The 19,090-nt window shown below is 42.3% G+C and overlaps 1 protein-coding gene across 1 annotated transcript in view; it reads right to left on the bottom strand.

Moving 5' to 3' along the window:
• lamb3 (laminin subunit beta 3) overlaps positions 1-19,090 on the bottom strand; it is a 39,864-nt gene that overhangs the window by 8,420 nt on the left and 12,354 nt on the right. Inside the window, exons 4-14 of the mRNA XM_030092556.1 lie at positions 15,189-15,303; positions 14,982-15,055; positions 9,329-9,520; positions 6,823-6,886; positions 6,556-6,746; positions 5,932-6,052; positions 3,089-3,277; positions 2,645-2,800; positions 2,245-2,438; positions 2,010-2,106; positions 80-455 (exon numbers count right to left, since the gene is read on the bottom strand). Coding sequence (XP_029948416.1) covers positions 80-455; positions 2,010-2,106; positions 2,245-2,438; positions 2,645-2,800; positions 3,089-3,277; positions 5,932-6,052; positions 6,556-6,746; positions 6,823-6,886; positions 9,329-9,520; positions 14,982-15,055; positions 15,189-15,303 — 1,769 coding nt within the window. The remainder of the gene's footprint in view (positions 1-79; positions 456-2,009; positions 2,107-2,244; positions 2,439-2,644; positions 2,801-3,088; positions 3,278-5,931; positions 6,053-6,555; positions 6,747-6,822; positions 6,887-9,328; positions 9,521-14,981; positions 15,056-15,188; positions 15,304-19,090) is intronic.

Raw genomic sequence — 19,090 nt, 5'->3', positions numbered from 1 at the left:
AGCAGATGGAAGCAGTCAGAGAAAGGAAATCTCCCTTGGTGACTTCATAAAGGGCAGTCAGAGGAGCGCAGGTCCTCACCTCAGCTTGTCCAACTCATCTAAAGCATTGTTGACTTTTTTAGTGACGTTGGGTGGAAAACTGATGGAGTCACGGATCAGGTTGAGACTGGCCTCCAGGTCTCGGATGCGGGTTCCAAAGTTTCCCAGATCCCCAGTAGTTCCAGGACGAGATGGAAACTTGGGAGAAAGCTTTTCGAGAGCTGAGCTGAGGTTCTTTCTTTGGGTGTTGAGAGTGACGAAGCAAGAAGGACAGAAGTCGCAGTTTGGGAACAAGTCACAGCGGCCCGGACCACACGAGTCACAGCGAGTCCCAGTGATGCCAGGGCGACACAAACAGGTTCCTGTCTGTTTATCACAGACTTCTGGTAGAGTTCCCTCAGTGTTACAGCGGCATGCTATCAGGCAAGAAGAGCTTCACTTAAAACTTGTTTATTCATATGGCTGACACAACTTCTTAAACAGGTTTAATCTGAACAACAGCTGTCCTTACTGACCACACAGCACCCTCTTTTTAACATCTCCTCCACTAAGTCCCTACAGAATCATTTCATTATTCACATGGATCCATTTCATTGATTAAATGAAAAATCTGTTTGAATTGAGCATAATCTAATCTGGAAATCTGTCACCTGTATGACCAAAACAGGCCATTTCTGGCAAATTATACATAAAAACTGGGGATAACGCAGTACATAATCACTCAGATACAAGATTTCCTGTTGTTGACGAAGTTGTGGTTTATGCTGTCTTTATGAAATTTAAGAGCAACAATTAAGAACTAAAACATTTCAATAATAGTTTCAACCATTCAGCTGTTTTCATAGTATTCACTGGGGGTGAGCCGAATACTCGTTTTAAACAAGTACTCGTTACGGATAATGCATTTTTTCCGAATCTGAGTATAGTCCGAGCATTGTCTGTCATTTGTACTCGTGCTGATGGGAAATCCTCATTGGCAGTCCCAAACCAGGAAGGCCTGGTCCTTTCCTTGGACTCCAGCTGGAGTCCGGACAACTATTATAGAGAAGCTGTTATATAAATTCATTCATACACTTAAAAATATTCATGTTCTGTCTCTATAAAAACATTTGTTCTGTAAATATTTCCTTTATTATTGTGACCAAAAATATTCAAATCTTTATTCTGAGGCTGTTGTGTGAATAATCATTTATATAACTTTAAAAATGTTCATGTTCTGACTAAAAAAAAAACAAAAAAAAAAAAAAACAATAAATATAGCAACTTCTGAGCAATCCATATCAATTTCAGACTTAATGCACCAATTTCTGCCCCACCCGATTTCCGGTTAAATCACGCCCACTTCCGTTTAGGCCACGCCCCCTCCGAGTACAGATACGGATACAGATCATTTGGATGGGTAAACAGATACAGATACAGATAGCGGTGTACTCGCTCATCCCTAGTATTCACTATCAAAGTCTCTATTTCCCGTATTGTTACCAAGAGGAACCTTTGGAAATTATTTGAAAGCAAGCATGCAGTTGACAGTCGGTCAACTATTGCTTCAAAATAAACGTCCCTATGTCTTCTGTGCACCACAATTAAAACGAAGGAAAATTTATAATAATAATGTATTATTTAGTGAACGTTTCATGGAGCGACAGATGGTATTTTGGTGATGCTCAAAATTAGTACTCAAATTAAATACCTTTCTCTGCACAAAAATATGTTTGCAGTTGACCTAAGCTGAAACATTTTTATTTCTCACTTTGATTTAAATAGAAAATAATAAGATCACTTTTACTGGCATGTTTTGCTCTTGTCCTGATGTGGTTCATGTTTATTTAGTCTTCTTCATTGATGTATATGGAACTTGTTAACAATATGTATAGTAAAGTAAGTTAAAAGTGAAAATGCATTCTACCTGATCCCTCACAACATTGTTTTCAGCACTGTATAAATGAGGTGTTGAAAGACAGAACACTCACGCTGGCAGTCGATCAGAGGGTCTCCGTACGTGTTATCTGGACACTCATTGCAAGTTCGGCCTGCAAATCCTGGTCTACACAGACACTGACCAGTCAGCTGGATAGAGGAACAGATGGGTATCATGTCTACTGAATTAATAGTGATAAATACATTTCAATGTATGTGGGAAGATAGTAGAGGGGGGAGGTGGAGATGTGGGCCTGTAGAGGTGGAGGTGGATGTGACAGTTAGCACCTGGTCACAGATATCACTCCTTGATCTGGTGGGGTCACAGCTGCAGGGCTCACACCGGTCTGACTGGGAAGGTTTCCAGTAGCCTTTGGAGCACTGGTCACATGTGCGGCCGAGGAAGTGAGGACGGCACAGACACTGACCAGTCAGGGGGTCACAGGCGTCTGTCAAGGAGCCACTCAGGGAGCAGGAACATTCTGGAAGCAATACATAGCATCACAGTGGGTGGCCACCAACACTTACCTGATCCCCCATTGGCCAGCAAGCCAAAGTGGGATCAGGTGAGTGTTGGTAGAAGGAGGTAAGAAGATTAGGAAAGTGGTAAGTGTTGGTGGGATAAGTGCAGAGTTACAGGAGGTAGAACAATTACGGAGGAGACGAGAGTAGGTGTTGATTGACTCACTGGAGCAGCCCAGCAGGTTGGAGGTGCTCAGGCCATAGTGGCCCCTCTTACAACGATCGCAGCGCGGACCTTCCACTTTGGCCTTGCAGGTGCAAGAGCCTGTCACATCATCACAGCGGCCTCCATTCAGAGAACCCTCAGCACTGCAGACACAGCCTGGCAGCAGCACACACACGTCATCAGAACAGTGGGCCCCAATAGGAGGCCTGTGGACCATGATCAGCTCACAAGAGGGAACATGCTGATGTGTGAAACATGCTGAAGGCTCCAGAAACGCTTCAGTCTTTACTTGAAACTTGAGTGACATTTATCTCTTCAGAATTTTGGAAAATGTGAATTAAATCAAAACATTTTCCACAGGCAGCTTATCAAATATGCAAGAGCATGCATATTTCACATTGGACAGCATGCAGCCTCTGACGCAATCTCTAAAGTAGTACGTACGAATGCAAGCATCAGGGCGGTCCATCTGACTGCGGGGGTTGGGCTGGTAGCCAGGAGCACACTGGTCACACTTGGGTCCTGTGGTGTGGTGCTGACAGCTCTCACACACTCCTCCGCTTGTCTGGCCACTGGCTTCATACACGGCCGGGTCAAAGTGACAGCGCTGAGCATGGTTGTTACACTCACACCCTGAAAAACATCCAACACAGTTTCACAAATCAATCACATAACTCCAGGGCCAGTTGTTCAAAGGTAATCTGAGTGGATTTTGGTTATCAGATTGGATGAAATCTTGAAAATGGATTGTTCACAAGGGAAGCAAGGATTCCGAAATTGGATTAGATCATGTAATCCATTCCTAGCTTTTGTCTGAATCACACTTTCAGTTTGGGTGGTTCAAAACATTTTAGTAGGATCTGGATAACTTTGATCCAAAAACACAGGATTATCTTGATCCCAACAGGGAACATGTCCAGTAAGAGGGATCTTACTTATCCTACCAAATTTCAAGATGGAAGGAAGAACAACTTTAAAATTGATCAAAAAAGATCAATTTGTATCATTTTGTGTATAAGCTTTTATTTGTTTATATTTTGTACTTGATTTGTTGAACTGTTACAGTGATAAAGTAGATAAAGTGGACACAGGCAACCAATTAAGCCTTTCAATATAGTCAAGAAAAAAATAGAATAAATATAAAACTGGTCTTGTCCTCATGAAATAAACTGAAAGTTACAAATGTAACAACAGTTCTACAGATCCTGGATGACCACCAGAAGGAGATGCTGAAAGCACTGATGTTCCCCTTTGTGCATGTATACCAACATCATTTGTGACTCCTGGGTGACCCTGGGAAGGTATTAAATTCAGTGTCACTATAGTTTAGCTCCTACAAAATCTTCTTGTGTGATCACGCAGATTCTGACTGACAGAGCACTCTAGCGGTCATCCAGGATAGATCCGTAGTTCCATTCATAATGTTTGTCCTACTTCATCCCTCCTGACCGCCCAAAGGTGGTGCTGAAACCACTTAATGACGTATACCAGTGTAGTCACCAGGAATCCCTTAGAACAGGGGTCATCCAACCTTTTGGGAGCCAAGGCTATTTTTTTTTCAGATTTCAGTTGTTCAGGGACTACCAGCTTAAATTCAAGACTTTTTTTTTTTTTTTTTGTGAACTTTATTTATTATTTTCAAGTAATATACATATAACAATAGCAATCTTTTTTTTTTTCATTACACAAAATAATCCCCTCTCCTTCCGCTCCAAACAACAACGGGAAAAAAAAAACAAAAAAAAAAAAAACAGTCAGGATCAACAAATTTTGATGGCTCCAACCTTTAGTTATATATCAAAATCATACTTTTTTACAAATTCGACAAAGGGTTTCCAGGTAACAGAGAATTTCTGTTGTGATGGCAATAACCTGTATCTAAGCTTTTCTAAAGATAGGAAAGAGAGCACATCTTTCAACCGATGCACTTGTCTGATTTTAATTTAAATAATATAAGTCTGCATGCAAGCAGTGTAGCAAGATGTTAGCTTGAAACTTATTGATTTGAATTTCAGTTGGCATTACACCGAAAATACCTATTTTTAGGTCTGGAGTTAGGTTTTGCCCGCAGACTTGAGACAAAACTATAAAAATATTTCCTCAATAGTTATTCAAACAAGAACATGACCAAAGCATATGGCCTTCTGTAGCCAGGCTGTGACCACATCTAAGGCAGGTGGAGTCCATAGCAGGAAACATTTTTGACAATTTTTCTTTTGTATAATGAAGTCGATGTACTATTTTATAGTGAATTAGGCCATGGCAAATACAAAGAGAAGAAGTATGTACGCGGCTCAAGCAATATTTCCACTCCTCGTCAGATAATGTAACGGATTGTTGGATTTGATTTGATGTGTCACGCTCGCGAGCGCACACATTACTTCTTCTTTCAGATCGACTGGTTGGGCACCCCTGGACTACACTAACAAGAACGTGTGGCTTGGTAGGGCGTGACGGGTTGGTGTCTCACTCTTCCATCTGCCTTTGTGGTGGTGCCACCCGCCAAGAGCAGAAGGTGTGTGCAGAACAATGGTAGTGCAATAAGCTGAGGGAAGGGGCAAACACCACCTACACAGCAGATGCGAGCCTACCAAGCCCATAAATTCCAACTGAGGCTACGCTTAGGCACTACGGCCAGTGGGGCGGGCAGGACTGATGAGGATAATCAGTTAATGGAGAAAAAAAAACACTGCAGGGGCAGTCACTAGAAACAGCAAGCTAAAACCCAACGCGCAATTCAAGACTTTTTCAAAGTATATTGACATTTGTTTTTTGTTCAGTTGCGAGATCATAACAGAAATCATAAATAGATTTTGGATGTTTATGTTACTTTTGTGGTTGTCTCAAAATCAAAAAGACTTAAACTTAGCCCATGCTGGCTAACCTGTTGTTCTTTAAATTGCTGGTAGCCAACATTGTGATATGTCCCATTGCACTGCCACTCTGGAAATGGTAATCTTGAAAACTGTGTATCCGGATCAAGGTGATCCAATGCAATGTTGCTTTGATCAACCGGCATGAAAGTAAGAAGAATTATCTGATCCTGGATAGCAAAAAAGGGGATTTTCAAATCTGGATCATTTTGATCCACATTTAATTTTTTTGAACAACTGGCCCTGAAGATGGTTTTCTTCCTCAGCCCCAAAGTTCAGGTTGATAAAACTGTTGAGTGGGATTCAAACCTGCAGCATCCCAAACTCACAACTGCATCCAATGATAACTTTTTAATGGTGTTATAATAGATGTTGTGTACGAAGTGAGTCGAGTGAAGGTGTGTGTTGTCTCACGTCTGCAGGTGTGGGGGTTTCCTTCCTCAGCCGGCTTCCAGGGTAGATCATTATAAAGCTCCATACAACGCTCACAGTGCACCCCAGCTGTGTTGTGCTGGCAGTCACACTGAGGGTGTACCTTCACAATATAAACAGTAAAGAGAGGGTTACGGTGGTGTACAGGACTCCATGTGAGGAACAACTCTCACATACAGCATGTGCTTTTTGACATCTAGTTTTCAGAGTGAGTAGAAGTGAAATCTGGGTGTAATATGTTTACTAATTTGTTCCATAAAGGTTGAAAATTTTCTAGACTCAACCTAAAGTTTAATGATCTCCTTTGAAAGCTTATATTGCAGGAAATATGTTTTCGTGCATGAACAGAATCTGATTCTTAGATAATTTAGCACATGAATGAAGCAGTCATATTTGCTTCATTTTTGCAACAAAATAACATAGAACACCATTTCAAATTGTGTAATGATAAGATTGTTCTAATTTTTCTTGAAAAAAAAACTCCATTTCTTAAAGTTATGAAAAATTCACAATTTACTTTCTGTCACTGCACAAAATCTCAATGGACATTTGGACTAATTTTCCAAATCTGACCCAGTGGAGCCAAACCCATTTCTGCACACACACCTGGATGGTGTTGGACTGCGGGTTGTTGAACTCTTCTGGCAGACATCGGTTGGCATGTCCATGGCACATGCAGCTGCCCATCACCCTCACCTCCTTCAGGGCATAGAACCTGCTGAGAGCTCTGCCAGGCAGGTTAGGTACATCACCCAGCTCGGTCATCCTCACCCGGAGCCCTGTCAGCCCCGTGACGTCTGGGGAGGAAACGTCCATCAGTGAATTCTCATGAAGTACTAACACCACTAAAAACTTACACCAAAGAACACTCACTTTGTACTTTTTGGCTCTTGGCAGGTGGGGCATAAGCAAACTGACGCAAAGGGCTGAACTCAATCTGCAGACAAGAAACACACATTTCACTAAGATTTACATACACACCAGTAAATCTCACTGTCTGTGTATCTATTAAAGCAATATATTTACACTTTTTTTAAGGTTTAAGTATAAAAGGACAAAAACTTTAATCCATGAGGATCAGAACTCCTTGTCCATCAGATTCACAGTCAATCAAAAAAAAAAAAAAACCCGGAGAACTGATCAACAAAAGTTTGCGTTGAGAGTTTAAAAAATAAAAAGAATCTGGTGATATGTGGTCAAAGTAAAGAGGGAGAGTAGCCTTTGGGGCCCGTTGTTCAAGGGTAATTTGAGTGGATTTTGGTTATCGCATTGGGTCAAATCTTGAAAATGAGTTGTTCTAAAAGCAAAGAAGGATTCGGAAATCAGATAAGATCATGTAATCCAATCCTAGTTTTAATCTGGATCAAGCCTTCAGGATCTGGATGACTTTGATCCAAAGAAACAGGATTATCTTGATTGCAACCAAGGGTAGAATTTCAAGAATAAAATGGAGTAAAATTTTAAAATCAGTCCAAAAAAATCAATGTGTATAATTTTGTGTATATACTTTTATGTATATTTTGGTCTTGATTTATTCAGCTGTTCCAGTGATGATACATGAAGTAAATAAAGTTGACACCTACCAATTAAGCCTTTCAGTAAGGTAAAGTAAAAATAAAATAAAAAATAAAAATCATCTTGCCCCTATGTAATAAATCCCAAACAGGCAACAAACCCTTTCAGAAAGGTGAAAACACATTTTTGGGGATGGAGAACCTATGATTGTAGAGGAAAGTGATCCAATTCCTTCTGATGCAGAGGAACATTTATTCTGGATCTCAGTCCTGTTACCCTGAACAATCTGGATCCTGTCTGGTAGAACCACCAGTCACAGGAGTTCAGAGGAGACTTGAAGCGTCCTTTAACAAGAAATAATGATGCCTATGAATGACTCTTTAAAGGTGCATTAAGGAGTTTTACAACCTTAGAAACACTTATTTTCCACCATAAATATGTTACACATTTTTAATGATGTGTACAATGTGCCCTGACATATTCATTACAAGTACCTCTAAAAGCGCTAAACTGTCACTTGAAAGTCACAGTGCCGGTCCGGCTCCAGCATTTTTTTGGGGGAGAATTTGAAAGGAATGACGTAATGCGCGCTCCGGCTGGTTAGGTTTCATTTTCTCCGCCATTACTCCGCCAGATGCTTAGTGAGCAACAACTGAGCAGGATCTTCCAGAAAGTAAGAACAGACTGGCTTCTAGCACTGCCACAGCTCCACACAGACTCCACCAGGTAAAAGAAACTTAAATTTTACTTGAGTGCTTCTAAACGAGAGAAGACAGAGTCCCCCTCTTCCGTGCACGCGAGCCACAGGGACGAGTTTTTCACTAAGCTGCGTTACGCCCATGGCCTGCAAGGGGCGTTGTTTTGCATAAAACGTGCAAACTCCTTAAGGCACCTTTAAAGAAGAAACTGAAAGAACAGAAGCTCAGATCCTCCTGCAGAAAAACAAATCAAACTGGACACGCTGAAGCAAACCAGGGAGAAGGTTACATCTGCCTCCTTAAAAGCAGGACTGGAAAATGCTGAAGAACCCTGAACATTCTTCACTGTGTTAACTTTTGGGCATTTAGTCATTTTTTGTTTTGTTTTGTTTTATTCCAGGACCTTTTCAAAATGTCCACAATGTATTTGTTTCTGTCCATTTGCTATTTGTTGATGTTCAGTTGGTGATAATCAAAGAAATGATCAATAGAAGTGATGTTTCTGTTAGTGTTTGTCTCAGAATCAAACCTCTTAAAGTGTTGACTCTTCTACCTGTTGTTCTTCACATTGCTGTATGCCCACTTTGTGATCCTGGATAGCACAAATCCAGGTCATTTTGATCCACATTGAATTTTTTGAACAACTGGCCCTTGGTGATTTAAAGGTGCTGTAGGCAGGACTCGGCATCTCCGCCATCTTGCTTAAAGTGTCAGAAAAGTTCCCACAGGGAGAACTGGCTTGTGGCAGCCAAGCGTTCATAGCGACATCACTTTTTGATCCTTCGATGTCGGCTCTTCCTGTCATTGTGAAGCAGAATTCACAAAGCGTTGGATTGTTCACCCACTAATAGGGAACGTGAGCTGGGATTAGACCGTCGTGAGACAGGTTAGTTTACCCTACAAGACGAACGCCCCTCGACCAATCACGGTTAGAGCCTCAGGGGCTCTTCTGATTGGTCAAAGATACCTGGAGCTGTCGAGATTCCTTTTCAGCTCAGAACAGAGACAGATGGAAACGCTGCGCCCTCGCGGTGCAATTATGCTACACTCCTAAAGGATTATCAATGGATACTCTAACATTTAATCCAAAGAAAACACAGAAAAAATAGCACTGACTAGCAAAATCCTGCCTACAGCAGCTTTAAGGCATTTGAGTCAGCTCCTACTGTGTGGTCATGGTATGGGGTCTCGTCAGTAGGGGGCAATGTGGTGCAATATGTCTGGTCCAAGATGATCGGGGTTGTTGTGGGAACATCCGGAAAAGATTTCTGACAGTCTGTTGCCATGTAGCGAGCAGGCTGCCACGTCCTGCCATTGTCCTGCGTCCTCTCAATGACCAGGGCATTGGGACGAGGACCCTGCAGAGACGAGAGGAAAAAAAGATGGAAAACGCTCAGTGACAACAGAAACTAGCAGCTGCTTCTCTTTTTACTGCCCCTTCAATGAGAAACAAGCAGCTGGTTTCCTGAGATGATCAGTAAAATTTCAAATAAGTCTGCAGTCATTAAAATATGAAAAGATCCGTTTTTTTCTTTTTTTTTTTTCTTCTAAATTTCAGTGGAACTTTAGAATGGCCACCTGTTGGTTTTCTGGGCCCTGAGGGCCTTTCTGGTCTGCTTCTGGTTTTTTCTCAGTGGTCAGAAGTCATAAATGCATGATCACTGGTTGCATGATCACGCTGATCTTTATGATTAAAGATTGATGATTCACTCTTCATATTCTGGTGGACTCAGTCACCTTGTTGCCTTGTAGTGGATTTGACTAATGGGTATCTGTATTAGATCTATCTTGATCCTCTTGTGTAATTTGATACCTGGGTCCTCAGGTTGCACGTCCCAGTTCACTAGAAGCTATGTTCTCCAAGAAAAGTCTGTAGGATGCCTTCTGTCATATCTTTATGCAGGTGCAGTAGCCGGTCAACTGGAGTGATAGTATGAATTGAAAGACCGTTGTCTCCTTTCCTTCTCTTCACTCTTTGATTTTTGTTGTTCACTTGTTTGTTTCCTTCACTCTCTGTCTCTCTTCATGTCTTTCTGGCCACTGTCAGATCCAGCAATATCATGTATAAGTATTCAATATATATATATAAACACCATGTTATCAAGAGGAGCTTGATAACATGGTCCTCTCCTCTTGGAGCTTATAAGTATATGCTGATTTTATGTACTGAGTACTGAGAGCATACATCACCTTTTTTGAAGCAGGCGACAAAACAGGTGTAACGGGGACAAGTGAAAACTCATCAATCTCTTCTTCAGTTAAAGCTCGTGTCCGGAGTTTCCGTTCGTTTCCAAGTATGTATCATTTTTCAACAGAGCTTAAACGTGTTAGTTTGGTTCGACACTACAATATAATATTAGCATAAAGCAATATAAAAATGTATTTATGAGCCCCGCCTTCGTCTCATAGACCCCCGTGTTATCCGAAAAAGCGCCGGTCAGCTTCAGCCAATAGATTTCGAGCTTCCGCATTCTCGTGCTGTCAATCAAAGTGTGGAGCAGCCAGAGAGCACGGCCGCTCGCCCAGCAGAGGAGAGTTAGCTCTGCAGCAGCCGCCGCACTCACCTCGGATATATCCACTGTCTGCTGAACATCCACCGTAAACAGCTCAACATGGAGGATGCTGTAGGACTCGGAGGCTCTCATTTTCACCCGACGGATAATAGCGTGCACAATTAAAGGGGCGTGGCTTGGTCGCTCATGAAAGCAGAGGGAGGGCGGAACTTCGAGACATTGGATTAAAAAAACCCTCCCTCTTTCAAAACTCCGGACAAGAGCTTTAAAACCAATGTGGCTGCAAAAGCAGCAAAATCATGGAAGCTGCTAATGAGCACGTTGCTGGGTGTTAACAACAGCCTTGTCAACACGCTCTGGCATTAGCTTAACTTTGGAATTTTCCAGTCCCCTTTTCACTCCTTTCTGTTTTGGCTTTCTGTTTCTTCTTTCTCTGCAGCTACTCTATTAAATGTTCTCAGAAACACCGATAAAGTCAGGTTTCTACGGTGTTTCTAAACTTTTTGTGCAGAGCCTGGTAGATCAATCAATCAATCAAATTTTATTTCTAAAGCGCCTTCCAACTGCCAAACGGAGCACAAGGCGCTTAACAGAGTAAAACAAAATAAATAAGTAAAAACACTTTAAGACACAAAGTACTAAAAGGGGCTAAACATCAAACGCTAAATGAAAAAGGTGCGTTTTCAGATGACATTTAAAAACATTAAGTGCAGTGATAGACTTTAAATCCAGAGGAAGAGAGTTCCAGAGCTTCGGGCCAAGAACAGCAAAAGAGCGGTCACCAAACTTTCTATATCTCGCCCTGGGGACAACCAAGGAGGTGTGGCTTGACGAGCGTAGAGTCCTGGCAGGTTGATAAATTTGCAACAGCTCTGAGATGTAAGGGGGGGCATACCCATTAGTAGCCATAAACACAAACACCAGAATCTTGTACTGGACTCGGAACCGCACTGGAAGCCAGTGGAGAGCTTGAAGGACCGGAGTAATGTGTGAGTATTTTGAGGAGTTGGAGATGAGACGAGCTGCTGCGTTCTGAACCAACTGAAGTTTATGGAGGAGTGAGAGATTCAGTCCAGCGTAAAGGGCGTTACAATAGTCAAGTCTTGAGCTGATGAGAGCATGAGCGGCCTTCTCTAAATCTGCCCGAGACAAGAATGGCTTAACTCTGCTCAGAAGCCTTAGTTGGAAAAAGCCCGCCCTCACAACAGAACTGATTTGCTTTTCAAAGTTAAGTTCATTGTCAAAAATCACACCCAGATTCCTCACAGCAGAAGCAAATTGTGGGGTGGATGAACCAAAATCTGGGGAACTGTGGGTTGGGTCAGAACTGAAGTGGATATATTCAGTCTTTTCCCCATTCAAATGAAGGAAATTCTGTGACAACCACTGTTTGATGGTGTGGAGACAGTTATTGAGGGGATCTAACGCAGAGCGATCATTATAGATAACTGGAAGATAAATCTGGAGATCGTCTGCATAAAAGTGAAATTGGATGTTGTGACTGGAGATAAGTCGACCAAGCGGTAGCATATATAATGAAAACAGAATGGGACCAAGAATAGAGCCTTGAGGCACTCCAGACGAGAGAGGAGCAGCAGAAGACGCAAACTCATTTATATGTACCGTGAAGGATCTGTTTGAGAGATAGGAGGAAAACCACTTGAGAACCGCACCCTGCAGGCCTACAGTGTGTTGAAGTCTGGAAATGAGGATGGAATGATCCACGGTATCAAAGGCAGCGGTAAGATCTAATAACACCAAGACAACAGAACTTCTGTTGTCTAGAGCTGTCAATATATCATTATGGACCCTCAACAACGCAGACTCGGTGCTATGTCTCGACCTGAAGCCTGATTGAAATTTGTCCGCAATGCCATTAGAATTAAGGTGAGAGAGAAGCTGCGAAAAAACAAGCTTCTCCATCAGTTTGGACAAAAAAGGCAGGTGAGAGATAGGACGGAAGTTAGATAAGAGGGAGGGATCCAGACCGGGTTTTTTAAGCAATGGTTTTACGATGGCGTGCTTGAGAGCAGCTGGCACAATGCCCAAACTAAAACAGCTGTTTATGAAGGAAACAAGGCATGGGCCTAAGATGTCAACAGCTTCCTTCATAATATGAGTAGGGACAGTGTCTAGTGCACAAGTTGTCGACTTCAACCCCTGGACAGCTATTTTGAGGTCCACAAGAGTAACAGGGTCAAAACTCTCAAACACACATTGTGCAGCAGAAATGGATGTGAAGGCTGTAGGAACAGGTGTAATCGCTTGCCTAATAGACATAACTTTGTCCAAAAAATATTGCTTAAAAGCATTGCAGGTTTGTTCAGAAACGTCATTCAGAGCAACAGACACAGGGTTAATTACAGAATTAATGGTTTTGAACAGTACTCCAGGGCGGTGGCTATTGCTCCTGATGAGATTGGAGAGGTACTGCCTTTTAGAATCCCCTACTGCCCTCTGAAAGGCGGTGAGGCTGTCCCTAAAAATGTCCAGTGACACCTGTAACCTGTCTTTCTTCCATTTGCGCTCCGCTTGTCTGCACCGACGCCTCAGGGCTCGAGTTGTGTCATTGAGCCAGGGGACAGAGGTAGATCTAGTAGTCACAGTCTTAAAAGGTGCTACAGAGTCCAGGATCTGGGAGCAGGTGGAGTGGAAGGCGGAAAGGAAGCGGTCTGGACATAAAGGAGATGTCAGTTCAGGAGCAGAGCAAAGGCCAGATGCAGAAAAGGCAGCCGAAAAGTCCTTTACAGCAGATGAGGTAAAGATGCGGCGGCGTTGGGGGGCAGTTGGCGTGGGCGCAGGTGGAACAGCGCAGATGCCAAACTGTATAAGAGAGTGATCGGTGATGGGAAGAGCTGACAACTCACAGATTGATACTGTGATCCCCCGAGAGATAATTAAGTCCAGTGTATGACCTAACCTGTGAGTGGGACCAGATATAGACTGTGTGAGATCCAGAGAGTTTAGGAGAGATTTAAAGTTATTGGCCAACTCATCTGAGGGGCAGCAGACATGGATGTTAAAGTCCCCACAGATTAGGATGTTATCAAACTTTGGCATAAACTCTGCTAGAAACTCGGAAAACTCACTCAGGAAATCCTTTTTCAGTTTAGGTGGCCGATAAATGACAGCACACAGAATGGGACAGGGCAGAGTCAATACAAACATTTGGAGCTCAAAGCTGGAGTACCCCCTGGTGGACAGTTGGCGGCAGTTCAAGGACTGCTTGTATACGGTGGCTATCCCTCCAGCCCTTCCCGTTTGTCTCGGGGAGTTTAGGAACAGGTAGCCGGAGGGGAGGAGCTCCGAGAACAGACTGACATCACCTGGTGGCAGCCACGTTTCCACGAGGAAGAAGAAATCCAGATTGCGGGAGGAGATGATATCATTGAAGACAAACGTTTTCTTGTTGATCGATCTGGCGTTGCAAAACCCCATGCGGAGCGAGGACGAGGCGGCAGGCAGCGCTGTCATACGAGTAATCGGGCGGAGGTTTTCCAGGACACGGCCGCGCGAGGATTTCTCCCACCAACACCAATTTGGGGTAGAGATGGCGGAGTCCGGGCCAACAGGAAGAAGCCAGCGGTAACATTCCCGAGCTCTACTGGGGACGGCGCAGGCAGGTCCAATCAGCTCACTAGTCCAAGGCAGGTTCAGGTAGGATCGAAGCTTGACATGTAGCCCTCCTCTCCGACCACGTCTTCTGCGGCGCTTACTGCCTGGACGCCAACAGGCAGGGCGACTGAGGAAGGCAGGAATTGATGACAGCAGTGGTGGCGGAGGGTTGTGGAATTTCCCGTTAACAGGATGATTAAACGGAAAACGCAGTTCTAGAAGCGTAGCTCGGTCATATGTAACGGCCGATGACACGACTACAAATCCATAAGACAGCAGGACACAGAGGAGAAAGCGGACTGCCAGACACAGCGGCGCCATCTTGACTCCTCCTCTGAAGGTAGAGAGCCTTCATTCTCTTGGCCATCATGGCAATGCCCCATCTATGATTGTAATGCTTCCTTTTCTCTGCTAAATTTCTGTGCATGAATATTGAAATTAGAAGAATCTTCAGTAATCGAACTCAGAGACCAGGGCAGCATTAATAAGAGTGACAGTACAGCACACATTTTCGGGAAGAAATCCTGAAAATCTTTTCATTGCTCACTAATTAAACAGTCTATTTCTTCAAATACATATGTATATATATATATATATATATATATATATATATATGTATGTATATACACATTTTTTTTTTTTCTTAAACAGGAGCAGCAGGATGAAGAGTGTCCTGCAGAGTGTGTGGTACCTTGAAACTGAGTACTAGGTTGTCTAGCTGGTACAGGTTGTCCAGGTCCAGCTGCAGTGTGACTGGATTCATATCTGAAAATCACACAGCAAACCTCAGGTTTTATAAGTGTTATGACAGAGTGACACCCTCTAGTGGTGAGGACGACTTCAAATGTGGCTGGACGGGATTGAACAGACAAATAAATTAATCTACTTCTTGTCTCACCTTTCTTGGATTGCCACCACCTCTGTGGTCCAGAGCTGGACAGGACGTCCTGGATGGTGTGGGCCAGCTGACCCTGGGGGTTCCTGGAGTCACAAGGACAGCACTTCATCCTCCTCTGCAGCACACGAAGCAGAAAACATGAGAAATGGTCACATGGAGTCAGTGTGCAGTTTGAAAGTGTATAACTGCTTCAAATTGCATTGTGTGACTGGGTAGATAAGCTCTCTCTCTCTCTCTCTCTCTCTCTCTCTCTCTCTCTCTCTGTCTCTCTCTCTCTCTCTCTCTCTCTCTCTCTCTCTCTCTCACTCACGCACACACACACACACGCACACACACACACGCACGCACACACACACACACACACACACACACACACACACACACACACACACACACATCACAGATTTTAAAGTCAAGTAATCATTCATGAAGTTGATGGAGAGAAATAAACCACACTGAATTTGACAAGTTGAATTAAACAAACCAATAATAAACACAACAATACAAACAATAGAACTAAATTAATGTCTGAATAAAATTACATAAAGTTTGTTTGGAACTTACAGTGTGAAGCCCAGTTTTGCTTCTGTTACTTAATTTGTGTCAACATACTTTGGTCTTGTACAGAAACTTGAGCTATAAACATCATGTAAATAATTCTGTTTCCTTCCATTTTTTGAAGTAAATGTTAGAATGTGTTTTAAAATATTTTGTCCATTAATTTGTCATGAAAATGGTGGAGTGCAGCAGATCATCTCCATCTAAACCTTTTTATCTGAGCAGTACGTGTCTCAGCAGTCTCCTGCAGCAATGTGTTTGTGCTTGATTAAAGAGTATAAGTCATGTCTCCACCTGAGCAGCATTATGTAACCAGGTGTGTTTTCACCTCAGCAGCAAAGCCATCTGTATGTGAAAAGTGACTCCACATGGAGCTTTTTCTGGAGCTTTGTGTCTTTTGGCATGACACTATGTCACCTCAAACACACACTGTTTGCTCTGGAGTCTGCTCTGCGTGAGTATTTTCCTCTACAGGTAGAGTGCAAAGTCTGTTGAGACTGGAGTGATAAAATTAGATGAATCAACTGGCTCTTGGCACCAACAAAAGTTGAGTTACATTTTAACTGTCCGATTTCTGGACTGGTGCAGACACTGGGAAGATGGCCCCCCTTGAAAATTAGACCCTGGATCTCAATGCCCTCCTGTTTAAATAAAGGTTCAATACAAATTAAAAAATAAAACGCACTCAACAGCATTCAACTTTAGCAAAAATCATCTTGTAGAGATGGAAACGTTGGCAGTTGGCAGATGCCTTCACTGGTGTATGAATGTGTGCATGAAAGCCTGAACGTGATAAAGCAGTGTGAACAGACTGCTGTGGGAGGGGCTTCAGTCGGCCTTTTGTTACATCAGTTCCGCACCTGCATTTATGAAGGAAATGTCTGGTTTTGTCGTGGGTTATTTGTAGCGGCACTTAAATTAATTCTACGGCTCTGGAAGAGCCCTCATAGACCAAAAATTGAGGACTGGATAAAACTGATGACTGAAACTGCTTCCTATGAGACATTAATTTCTAAAGTGCACAACATCCAGGACAAAGCCAACAAAACATGGACTTTTTCCTGTCAAAAACAAGACTCTGCTGTCATTAAACTGTCTTGACTGTGACTTGGACATTTTTTTTTTTTTTTTTTTTTTTTTAGGGGGGGGTTTGTTTATTGAAAAATTTAAAATGTTATTAAAAACTTGAATGACAAAAATGATAATGCAGTGTGAAGCACTTTAGGCTCTGCTGTAGTAGTGCCAAAAGCACTACACAAGTGTAGTCCATTCAACTCTTAAAAGTAATATGACAATGTATGGAGAAGAAAGTAAAAAGGATCAAGTAGGCTAAAATTTAAAGGAAAATAATTAAATAAACATGCTTCAGTTTCTCTGGGTTAAGCAGCTCTTGATTTAGTTCTTTGAGCCTGCCCCTGACCCAAAAAGTCATAAAAAATAACAATGATTCCCGAACAAGTCCATCGTGCCTCACCATACGCTCACATGGAGACATCATTAAAATATCAAAATGTTGCCATTCCTGTCCTCTATTCAGATGTGAAAACCTCGTTTCAATATTTTCTACCAAATTTAATCTGTGAGCTTGGAGTTTGGTTTATTGGAGTTTATAATGGGTATACTGGAGAGGGCTGGAGTGGGAGAGTGGCAGTTAGAATGTGAGAGGCTCTCAATTTAGGTTTAATTTATTTAAGTTTTTCTGTCATCCCCATGGCCACATTTCTGGTTCGGTCTTCACAAATTATACATCAAAATGTGGGTATACTCTATGTAATTCTCACAAATCTTTCATTTTTTGATCTATGTCTAACAATTCTCTCTCCAGATGTATTTGTTTGAGGGGAATGCAGATATTTTCTCATCTGCTCCAATGCATTTTGGAGACAGATTTTCTCGCCAGAATCCTAAAGTTCACACATTTTTACAAACTCGCTGTGGCTACATGGATGATCCTAAGGACATGAAAATCTCAGAATAATTCCACACAAGGCTTCTGACAGTTGTTGGAGCCTAGGACTTCCGCCTGACCGATTCCATCTGGTTCTTTGATTCTATGCTTGGTATGAAAAATGCCAAAAACAACTGATTTCAGATTATAACCATTTATTCTAAGTATAGCCAGATGTAATGCTCAGTGCTGGATCTTTACAGGGAAAGATACGTAGTATTTCGCCCCGAAAGGATCCTGATCGTTCATGAGACAGAGCTTTTATTCCATGTTCTTCTCGGCTGGGCCTGGTAATAATAGTAAAAATCACATAGTTATCTAAGATCCCATTTTATAAGAATGATTGGGAAAAGTCTGACAGCAAGAATAAACATAGTAAAAATAAGACTAAAATTATTTTTGGACAAGCTTAATGATTAGAAATTATTTAACCTTGCCGGCAAGCTGAATTCTCGCAGTATTTGTTCTCACACACCACGAAAATCCATCTTGTACCACTGGTGCCTATGTGCTCAGGATCGGACTTTATTCGGCCAGACCAATCACGCTCGGATTTTTTTCGGTCGGACCAATCACGCATCGTTTAGGGCGGGACATGAAACTTTGACGGAAGCAGGAAGCGACAGACTGCTAAAAATATTAGCATGGCTAGCGAAAACAATGTATAACCCCACAGCCATTAAATCTGTTTTGGATGAATCCTCTATTGCATCTTTGATAAACGATCAGCAAGGGGTTTTTTCTTTGCAGTGATTGGCTGAAACCAAACATGGTTGGGCGGCGCACTGTGTCCTTCCGTCCAATGAACGCAAAGAGTTCTGCATCAAGTCCCTCCTTCCCCGAACGGATTTGCCGAGTGAAATCCCAGATTGACATGTGAAGCAATTCGTTGCTGCACATGTCAATATGGCTTTTGCCAGGTTAGAAATGATTAGCATCAAAAACCTTAATATGTGATCTGTGGTAATTAAAGGTTTAGAGCTCCTGAAGGAAATGTTTTCCGTCAGTACGTAGGTAGATAGTCCCAGCTCAGTAAAGGGACGCTTGCTAATTTTTTCTTTTATTTTTATCTTTCTATTTTTTCTCTTCTTTCTTTCTCTCCTACACATGCAGATTTACACATGCGTAAGGCAATGAAGAATGCTTGCTGTTTTTATTTTTTGCATATACTGATTGACATGCTAACTGCAATGAAGAATGCTTGCTGCTCTTAATTGCCTTTTCAACACGCTTACACATAGTCGCATATGCTTTGGGATGGTGAAGGAGCCTCTCCGAAATCGGAATGTACCGAGGGGGGGGGGGCGGTCCTTTTTTTTTTTTTTTTTTTTTTTTTTGGCAGTCCATCGATTGATCGATGAGGACAAGCTCCATCAATCTCGAGAGAGATCTTGGA

Source organism: Salarias fasciatus, chromosome 5 (genome assembly GCF_902148845.1).
Source record: "Salarias fasciatus chromosome 5, fSalaFa1.1, whole genome shotgun sequence".
Lineage (NCBI taxonomy): Eukaryota > Metazoa > Chordata > Actinopteri > Blenniiformes > Blenniidae > Salarias > Salarias fasciatus.
The sequence above is the reverse complement of the archived record's forward strand: the minus strand, read 5'-3'. Positions and strand labels throughout refer to the sequence as shown.